Source organism: Oncorhynchus nerka, linkage group LG6 (genome assembly GCF_034236695.1).
Source record: "Oncorhynchus nerka isolate Pitt River linkage group LG6, Oner_Uvic_2.0, whole genome shotgun sequence".
Lineage (NCBI taxonomy): Eukaryota > Metazoa > Chordata > Actinopteri > Salmoniformes > Salmonidae > Oncorhynchus > Oncorhynchus nerka.
In genome coordinates this window covers 11,957,897-11,968,717 of record NC_088401.1, presented here as the reverse complement: position 1 = coordinate 11,968,717, position 10,821 = coordinate 11,957,897, and the positions used below count along the sequence as shown (strand labels likewise).

General features: G+C 43.4%; 1 protein-coding gene across 2 annotated transcripts; it reads right to left on the bottom strand.

Moving 5' to 3' along the window:
- Positions 1–834: 834 nt before the first annotated feature.
- On the bottom strand, positions 835–10,551 carry LOC115130090 (suppressor of cytokine signaling 6-like). Of its 2 annotated transcripts, XR_010464036.1 has the most exons (4): positions 10,187–10,551; positions 8,546–8,605; positions 3,982–8,262; positions 835–3,950 (listed from the first exon to the last, which is right to left on the bottom strand). XR_010464036.1 is itself a non-coding variant. In XM_065019268.1 (3 exons), the coding sequence occupies exon 3, from the start codon at positions 8,237–8,239 to the stop codon at positions 6,503–6,505; it is 1,737 nt and encodes a 578-aa protein (XP_064875340.1). In that variant the 5' UTR covers positions 8,240–8,262; positions 8,546–8,605; positions 10,187–10,551; the 3' UTR covers positions 835–6,502. The 2 variants fall into 2 exon arrangements, 1 of the variants encoding a protein (XP_064875340.1); XM_065019268.1 differs by having other exon boundaries at positions 835–8,262.
- Between the last annotated feature and the right edge of the window lie 270 nt (positions 10,552–10,821).

The window sequence follows — 10,821 nt, the reverse complement described above, 5'->3', positions numbered from 1 at the left end:
GACAGAAGTCTTTGATTATGTATGTGTGGAAAGCAGACTTCTCAACCAAACAGCTCGATTTGTACTTCAAAAACACACATGATTGACGAATAAAAGATGAAGGTCATTTGAGTGTACTGTCAGAAAAGGAGCTTCTGTGTTTTCATTTATTATAGAAGGAGAAGTCTTTGTTTGGCCCTTCACTCGATACTATATGAGAATTAGGCTCTTCATGCAGGCAGCCCCATTTTTATATTTGTTTTCCACTGGTATATTGACCAATCACGTCAGATCTTTTCAATCAGATATTTTTCAGAGCTGATCCGATTGGTAAAAAGATAAATTAGTGGGGACGGGGGAAAGATCAGAATTGGGCTGCCTATGTGAATAAAGATGGTGGCTGGGCACCTAGCGGTTAAGAGCTTTGGACAGGGAACCAAAAAAAAAGGTTGCTGGTTTGAATCCCTGAGCAGACGAGGTGAAAAAGCTGTCGATGTATTCTTGAGCAAGGCACTAAACCCTAATTGCTCCTGTATGTCACTCTGGATAAAAGCATCTGCTAAATGAAAGACCAACGGTTGAACACAGTTGGTGGCCACCGTGTGTTAGTGATCACCTGCTCAACATGTAGAATCGTTGGAACACAGCAGGTGGCCACCGTGTGTTAGTGATCACCTGCTCAACATGTAGAATCGTTGGGGAATTAACTGAAACTGGACAACCAATGTTCTGTGGTCAGAGGCGATAAAGTAGAACAACCCGTTCATTTTAAAGTACACTGGACCGTCGGTTACTCTGGTGTTCTCTCTAAAACACTGGAAGCAAATAGAAGAAAATATATATATTACCACAGACTCTGAATATAGTTTTTATTTATAATTTATACAAAAACTTCAACTGTATCCAAAATGTGCAATAAATCACAATCGTTTATTTTTCAAAAGAAAAAGACAATGTAAACTGACGTTGGTTCTCTTCTAAAAAAAAGGACTTACTAATAGCTAATGATTTTAACTGACTAAAACAGTTTACAAATTGCAAAAATCTACTTTGTTCTCCCAAGGTGATAAAAGTCATTGTGTGTACATACTTCAAAATGGCGACGTTCTCTTTCCCCATAGTTTAATACAAGAAAGGCAATATCATATTCATGAAGTAACACAAATGTGTAGAACACACAAAAACAAAAAAAACATTTTTTTTTTCAATTGTACCAAAGATGTCCATGATAGAAGCGAGAATAAACAAGATGGGGATAAAAACTGGTATTTACCAAATCATTGTAAACAATCACCTTCATTTGCAGAGATGCGCAACAAACAAACAATATAAAATGGGTGAAGCTTGTTCGCCAACTGCTAAACAACTTATGAATTTAAAAAAATGCTTCAGCAGTTTGAATAAGCATCAACCTCTAAAAGTCACACATAAGAAGGCAATGACTCAGTGATAATGAACAACACAAGTCACGGGGCTACTGAAGTATCATAGCAAAGAAACACCCATAATAAAGTCTCAGTGAGAGTTTAGCCAATTGGGGACCTGTTTGCCTGGCTCTGCCACACAATAAATCAAGGTTCGTACAGACAGTGGTAAGTCAAAATCAAGGACCTTTAAGTACTTTTTCAAGCACTAATAGTTATTTTCAAGGGTCATCAATCTGTAATAGTTCCTTTTATGCAATTGCTTCTAGTCACCACCTGATGGCAGTATAACACCACAACCTGATGGAAAAAAACAACTTACTATTTCATCACTACCTTACAAATTCTACTCAATAATACATTATTTCTCTACTTATGTATTACATACATGAACAGTAAGTTAGTACTGTTGTAATTTGAGTAGTGATGAGCAGAGTTTTGGGCAATGCCTAATGGTGAACACATTTCACATTACTACACAATTCCAGCTTTAGGACTATTGTGTTTTTAAATTGGGCATTTGGGAATCTACGACTTAATAGCTACGCCAAAGCATCCTGTTTACTGAATGGCAGCTCTAGAGTCGCGGGTCGGGAGAAGGTTGGGTGGGCTGTGTGAGGGGAAACGGCACCTGAATGGCAGCTCTAGAGTCGCGGGTCGGGAGAAGGTTGGGTGGGCTGTGTGAGGGGAAACGGCACCTGAATGGCCACCAGAACGGCAGGAGCACGGCGGCTGCTTAATAAAGATGAATTTCGCTGGCGATGCGCGAACGAGGCGGTTGGTAAAAACAAAAAGCTCTGGAAGTTGTTACAGAGAAAAAAGGTCACGATGTAGAACTGGCGCCGGTGCAGGGTGCAGCGTTGTCTTCCGCCCTTCATGAGGCTCTTCAGGGCCGATTCAGCCATGCTCGCCACGTCAAAGTCTGACGCATTGTTTTGCACCTTACACGGTATGGGTTGATTGGGTCCAGTGATGTAGTGGTACATTTCTTTTAAGGTAGGTAAACCTCAAAAATATAAAACCCGACATGTGACGTGTTGGTCCTATATTTCATGAGCTGAAATATAAGAACACAGAAATGTTCCATACGCACAAAAGGCAGGATCTAATCTACATTTGCCCAGCGTTTTAGCTATCGATGTGACGTTTAGTGAGACATAAATCAGTCAGTTCTGCACCAGCCTGGCTGAGTGGCTGGTGTGGTCACCTGGCAACTAGAGCGCCAAACGTGAGGAAATAACACTGTACTCTGCCTGGTAATTAATATGCAAGACCAATACATTTAAAAATACATATTTTTCTTAAACATATTTGATCAAATACTTCATGTACCAACTGGAGAAATTGTCTGATTTTCAAGGTATTCCAGTACTTGAATTTCAGAGTGCCAAATTCAATTACTTTAAGCACCTCAAGCACTTTGTCCGGACCCTGAATAAAATGTTTTAAAAAATACAACTAAGCATACATTCGTCAAACAATTAAACATTTTCATTTCACATTTGTTTTCTTCAATTCAATGTCCCACATTCTAGTCATCGTTGTTCCTTGATAACCTAGCAACAGTCTTAGTGATGAAACTGCTGTCTTACCCTTTGTATCCCATAGACATAATAACAAAATTCAGTTCATTTCATTAACAGGTACCCCACCTGTGTGTGCTCAGGAGAAATCATACGTTGGACTGTGTGTTGTGACTTGTTTTAATGCCGTCATTCCAGGGACAATATTAGTAAGGGGAAACAATGGAAATTCACCGGTGAGGAACCGTGCCCAAAAACGTGGCTTCATCTTCAAGCAAGTAGAGTTTACCTTGCTAAAACATGCATACAGCCATTCCCTTGGTATAACCTCTCTCACACAGCCATTCCCTTGGTATAATCTCTCTCACACACAGCCATTCCCTTGGTATAACCTCGCTCACACACAGCCATTCCCTTGGTATAACCTCTCTCACACAGCCATTCCCTTGGTATAACCTCTCTCACACAGCCATTCCCTTGGTATAACCGCTCACACACAGCCATTCCCTTGGTATAACCTCTCACACACAGCCATTCCCTTGGTATAACCTCTCACACACAGCCATTCCCTTGGTATAACCTCTCACATAGCCATTCCCTTGGTATAACCTCTCACATAGCCATTCCCTTGGTATAACCGCTCACACACAGCCATTCCCTTGGTATAACCGCTCACACACAGCCATTCCCTTGGTATAACCTCTCTCACACAGCCATTCCCTTGGTATAACCTCTCTCACACATAGCCATTCCCTTGGTATAACCTCTCTCACACAGCCATTCCCTTGGTATAACCTCTCTCACACAGCCATTCCCTTGGTATAACCTCTCTCACACATAGCCATTCCCTTGGTATAACCTCTCTCACACATAGCCATTCCCTTGGTATAACCTCTCTCACACACAGCCATTCCCTTGGTATAACCTCTCTCACACACAGCCATTCCCTTGGTATAACCTCTCTCACACACAGCCATTCCCTTGGTATAACCTCTCTCACACACAGCCATTCCCTTGGTATAACCTCTCTCACACAGCCATTCCCTTGGTATAACCTCTCTCACACACAGCCATTCCCTTGGTATAACCTCTCTCACACAGCCATTCCCTTGGTATAACCTCTCTCACACATAGCCATTCCCTTGGTATAACCTCTCACAGACAGCCATGTCCCTGGTGTAACCTGCAGGTAACAAACACCCTTCTAGTCTACAAAATGACAGAGTTTAATGTCACAAGTCACAGGAAATAAAACGAATATTCGAAAGTCCTTGCACACAGAACACCCAGCTGGTGATGGTGACATAACGGAGCAGAACAATCCTTCTACACCAGACTGACATCATTCCCTACATCCTTCATTCCTATACATTTCAAAACAATAAAAATGCCAACAAATCTTTATGCAACACTTTTGAAACATGCCGACAACGTCTGCTCTTATCTACCCTCTGCTATCCGGGTGTCATGGTAACCACCTTAGATACCAACAGATATTTACTACCTAGGCCTAGAGTATACATATCTACCAGCGTCTGCTCTCATCTACCCTCTGCTATCCGGGTGTCATGGTAACCACCTTAGATACCAACAGATATTTACTATCTAGGCCTAGAGTATACATATCTACCAGCGTCTGCTCTCATCTACCCTCTGCTATCCGGGTGTCATGGTAACCACCGTAGACACCAACAGATAGTTACTACCTAGGCCTAGACTATACATATCTACCTACCAAAGTTGTCGGAGATCCTTTTAACATATGTAAACCTATGATTCCTTGTCAAAGTATCTGTTTAGAAAGCACTTGCATAGCATACAGTGTATTCTTCTGTCCCTTTTGTTCTGATACAAAACAGCCCAGCCAGACTGTGAATATGTAGGTTAACATTGACAGTAAGCATGACAGTGGATCCATTTTAAAATGTCAAACTGGAAAACTGCCCATGAAGTCGAGAGTATGACAGCGTGACATCACTCATGCAAGTCATTGGGCAAACTTCCCACAAAAGCCTCAATCTCATTCTCCATGGAGCAGGACATTACTGCACTGGGAGGGAATTCTGTCATGTACATCTCCCCTCCCACTCTCCTTGCGACCTCCCAAATATGAGGAAGGGGATCCAATCATCTATTCTGACCCCCCCCCCCCCCCCGCAAATGCCTCGACCTAAGCAGCCCCATTTTTGAGATTCCCTTTCACAAGGTTTCCTTAAAATGTGTTTAGTGATAAATGTTAGTCTAGAAATGAAAATGAGACTTCCCCTTTTTACAGTCGATACTCCCGTCCTGTGTACCGAGTTGGCCCAGGTCTCTACAGCGTCTGACCATTCAAACACCCTTCATGCACACAGAGCTAAGCATAGGGCAGCTTTTTCTGACACTCCTAATACAAGGAGCAGTTAATAAAGGTTTATCTTCAAGTTAATTACTTACTGATATTTTCCTTTAAAAAGCGATGATATTGACGCATGCGTATCAAGTTGAAGTGCATGACGACATAGAAACTAGCCTGTATCTTTCCTAATAGTACCATTATAGTGGGAGAGAGAAAGATGTCTACATGCACCCACATACAGCTTACACTTCTTATTAGCAGTTGTCATTAACCAACTTGATGGATGACAAATAAGGTTGAATTAACCCTGTTTTAAGAACTCAGAAATTAAGAGGATAAAATTGTTTAATCCAAAAAAAATATATATAATAATTGTTTGTCAAAAGATATGCCCCACTGTGTTTAGAGTTGTTGGGAGATGTTTCAAAAATAAATAGCCAAATGAAGAATAAATGTAAAAAATATCTGACTGGATATGCATTTCATTATGGTTTCATTAAAAGCTGGCTTGGGTTTGACATCTTAAAAGGCTGCCGTGAATTAAATGAAATGTATATTTTAAATCTGTACATTTCAGTCAGAAGGCAAAAACACATTGACGTTATTCAGAAGGCTGAGCTTGCCATTCTAGCGTTTACAGTTTACTACAGCAACTGGGGAGAGAAATATTGATCTTTCGATCTCACTGCTGATAAATGTTGTTAGCTGTAACTTAGTCACGCTGCACACTTCCTGACAGATTCTATGATATGTCACTCTGGAGGCGTGGCCACAATGACTTAACCCTTTATCTGATAAATGTTGTTAGCTGTAACTTAGTCACGCTGCACACTTCCTGACAGATTCTATGATATGTCACTCTGGAGGCGTGGCCACAATGACTTAACCATAACTGGGAAAACAGAGATGCTATGATAAGTCTCTCTGGAGGCTTGGCGACAATCCTTTAACTGAGAAACGGAGGACTGGACACTAACAAAAATAACCAAAGGGCAATCTGAAATGACACCCTATGTAGTGCACTACTTTAAGCTAGTGCTCCGGGCAAAAGTAGTGCACAACATACATAATAGGGTTCAATTTCGGACATCCCTGGACACAAACAAAGAGCCAATGGAACCCAATCGATCGTATCCAAACTACAGATGTCTGTAAACCTTTGTTGAATCTCTTAAACTGAACCCAAAAGTGCAAGTTGCTAACGTTGTCTGTCCCATCTCACGTCTGTGTCAACCGAGTCAGTAGTGCTTCTCCTGCAGGTAGTCTTTCATCTTGTTGGGCAAAGGCAGGTTCTGAATTAGGTCAATCCTGGTATACTGTCTAATCACAAACCGACACAGGTACTGCAGAGAGCGCACGTGCATAAACCGAGACACGGGATTGGTCAGCCTGACGGGGTAGGTGGCGGACCCTGGTAAGCGAGATCTAGAATAACAGAAGGCTCCGTTCTCAGAGTCTTTGACGGAGAATTCTATCAGGTCCACCATGGACGTGTGTCCCTCCACATCAGGCTGCTCATAGAAGCTGAAGCGTCCGTTGGAGTGTTCGATTCGGGTGTGGAGGGTCTTGGTCTGGGAGCGGAAACTAAGGCTGAGGAGGTACCGGTCGTCCGAGCTGTCCCTGACCAGAAACGAGCCGTCAGGCAGGTTGACCAGCTTCTCCTCAGCCTCCCAGCGTGTGATAGGTCCCCAGTACCAACCCTGCCTGGCTAGCTTCTTCAGCTCCTCAGTCAGGCTGGTTACTACCATTGGTCCACTGCTCCGGACTGAGTCATACAGCCGACTCACCCCTGGAGCAGAGTCGAGGTCAAAGTTCAGGTGTTGCCTCAACCGGGCCACCACGTGGCCATCTGCCCCGCCGAACCTGGAGTAAGTCCTGGAGATGATGTTGCTGGGTAACGCGGGCAGGAGAGGGGAGCGCTGGGGAGGAGCGGGGTGTTGTTGAGCGTTGACCCTGTCCCTGCAGCTATGGAGCATCACACCGTTAGAGCCGATGAAGAGGCCGTTCACCGACTGTGATTCCACGAAGAGGTCCGCTGGAAGGTTCCGGTTCAGACTCACCAGATCCTGGTCCTCCTGACTCTGGTGGTCAGCGTGGAGGGAGCTACTGTCCGCCTCCGTCACCACCTCCATGGGCGAGGACCTGCCCAGGCAGAAGGAGTGGGGGACAGAGTGGGACCCCTCTGGGTACATCCCCTCCTCTAAAGGCATGGTGTACTGAATGTAGTCCTGCGGCGTGAGGCCCAGGACTACAGGCACGTGTTTGTCACTGTTCAGGTCTCCGTTCTGCGGCTCCTGGAAGATGTTCTCCATCTGAAAGTCATGGTGGCGGAACTCCTTCCTCACGCCATTCAGGTCTGGGCTGGGGGAATGGACCACGGCTTTAACCTTCACCTCCATTTTGATGCAGGCCTCATCTGAAACGACAGGCCGCAGGGGCCAGGGAGACGGGCTGTAATGGTGGCTACGGAGCGACGCTGATCGTAACGGACGCTGGGCCTTGACCTCGTTGAAGCTGATTGGGACCGAGGAGGAGGAGAAGGTGTCATCATCGTCAGCCGACCCCATGGCTAATGAGCCACCTTTGACCTTGGTCTTCTGCTTGACCGACAGCCTCCTCTTCAGCGAACCCATCAGGCTCTCGCTCTTAGACCGGCCCTTGTTGTGTCCCGCCTTCTCCTCTCCCACATCACCAATTCCCAGGTTGCAGCCCGCAAGATCTTTAGTGTAGCAGCCCCCGAAGAGCGATTCCTCCTTGGAGAAGTCGGCCGCTAGCGAGGGCTGCTGGAGCATGACAAAGTCCCCCCCTCCTTCCTCCTTGACCTTGATGTTGAGGGACTTGCGGATGGTGTTAAGGCTGATTTTCTTCATTCTGAACGGCCCTCCTTGGCAGGGGCGGCTACTCTCCTCCTGGAGTCCTGAAGACGGTGCTGCTATCCACAGAGTCCTCCCATCAGGCTGGAGACAGCTGGTCATACACACTGCAGAGCGCTCATCCCCTTAGAGAAAACACAAATAAAAATCACTACAGTTCCACTTTATTTTTTTTCTTCATAATACAGTAATTTAAGTGTTTCTCGTACCAAATAATGTGTTTCTATAATTAATGGGTGGGCCTACAGTTCCTCTACCGACATTATATTGGTAATCAATACCCTCGTTCAATGCAGATAATCCTGGTACAACACAGGCACGCCTCTACAGACGTTTGACACACCCTGATGTTTACTGATAAGCTTACCCATGTATTATCTGTGCACAGTGTACAAAGTGATTACTCACCATTGCATGACTAGAATTGGTGACTCAGTTGGACTAACGTTCCATCAGCATTCCCTTGCTCTAGAAAAAAAATAAAAATGTGATCATGTTGAATCTGATAGCAATATCACGGGGATTTAAAAATAGACCTACATTTGTTTGTAGGTACAACTATGAATGTCACCAACCACAGTGACATTGCTGAATCATTTTCTGAAGAGGTTTCTGCTATCGTTCACCTGGGGTCTTTACACGTCTCTTTTACAGTGTTCATCATGCTATTGTTGGCTAAATATTATTTACACACTGTTTCAAAATTAAATGGTGTTGTTAGATAGCCATTTAAAATATGAACAGAATGAATGCCCATAACTAGGTATCGGTAGATATGTAGCTTAGGCCCTTCTCATTGCTTTAAAAAAAAAGTCAGCTAGTTTATTGATTACGTTTCTAGCCTCAGAAGGTCATGTTTTGACAACACATACAGTAGTTGCCATCCAAACAACCACACCTGAAATCATAGGTAGCTAACTACACTGAACAAACATATAAACGCAACATGTTAAGTGCTGGTCCCATGTCTCATGAGCTGAAATAAAAGATCCCAGAAATGTTCCATATGCACACAAAAAGCTTATTTCCCTCAAATGTTGTGCACATCTTTGTTTACATTTCTGTTAGTGAGCATTTGTCCTTTGCCAAGATAATCCATCCACCTGACAGGTGTGGCATATCAAGACTGATTAAACAGCATGATCATTACATGGTGCCCCTTGTGCTGGGGAAAGCCAAGGCATCTCTAAATTATGCAGTTTTGTCACACAACGCCACAAGTTGAGGGAGCGTGCAATTGGCATGCTGACTGCAGGAATGTCCACCAGAGCTGTTGCCAGAGAATTGAATGTTCATTTCTTTACCATCAACTGCCTCAAACTTAATTTGAGAGAATTTGGCAGCATGTCTGACCGGTCTCACAACCACGTGTATTATCGTGTGGGTGAGAAGTTTGCTGATGTCAAAGTTGTGAACAGAGAGCCCCATGGTGGTGGTGGGGTTATGGTATGGGCAGGCATACATTTTTAAGGTGTCTGACCAACAGATGCATATTTGTATTCCCAGTCATGTGAAATCCATAGACTAGGGGGCTAATGTATTTATTTTTCATTGACTGATTTCCTCAGCAAAATATTTGAAATTGTTTCATTTTGGTTCAGTTTAATTGCATTGCTATTAAATAATTGGCCGTGGTGTTAAACGGCATGGTCTTGTGTGTGCCAGCTGCCAAATTAACAATGTTAGCTAATAACTAGTTAGCCATTTGGGCCTACTACAGTCTTTAGTTCTGCTAGCCATCTAGCTAACTAGCCATGTTTACATTGGTAAATCGTTCAGAGAGGACTGTAACATGATGAATCATAGCTAGGTATGCTAAAAACCGACGTCAGTTTCGCATTGACAGCTGAATATCAATGTAGTAAACCGCTAGTTAACAAAATGTTAATATTGTGGCGACACGTAATACTGAATTTAGCGGTCTGGTCAACCAAGTTAGCTCACCTAGCCAAATAACCTTACTATAGCTAGCTAACTTGGCTGCCTAGCTACATTCATTAGCTATGTGTTTATGAAATAATCTGTAATAATGTATATTTGGGTACTTACTTCGTTAGATGAACATCTGCATACGTGGTAATGTACACTTGAATAGTTTTTTTTTCTCCGAAATCTGAAAATGGAGCTAACGTGAGCTATTTTAGGCCGGAACCGAGCTGAGCTAGCTACTTAGTTTAGCCAGTCAAACACATTTCGTGGAAGCAACTGTATCCAGCTAGCTATAAAAATAAAACAAAAGTGTGTTGCAACGGTTCCCCGTTTTAGCTTTGGCTATTTATGTTGTATTGTAGTACTTCAACAACAATCTATTTATTTAAATACTTTCTGTCGCCCTCTTCTTCTCTCCTTCTGGTGCCTGTTGAATTGTGGGAGAGAGCAAGCTGATAAATACAGCGAATCACATCCAGCCTCCCAGGCTGCTGGTGTATGAAACCATTTCTAGCTGGAGAATGGGTCACAGAATGGTGTGTGTAATACAAATAATGTTATTCTATTGGCCTACACATGCCCAAGACCAATGAATACAGAACACAAACACACACTGGGGAAAAGAAAGCAATGAACATGTCAAATAGGATTTTTTTTTTAAATTAATGTTGACTGTTTGGTTCTATTACCTGTTGCGCTCACCATACCATTCTGTTTGGCTCTCAGAATGCACATCATACACCCATTCAAATGCC

What these genes read in the sequence shown, in the direction of transcription:
- LOC115130090 (XM_065019268.1), bottom strand. Translation starts at nt 8,239, where the DNA reads ATGACCAGCTGTCTCCAGCCTGATGGGAGGACTCTGTGGATAGCAGCA.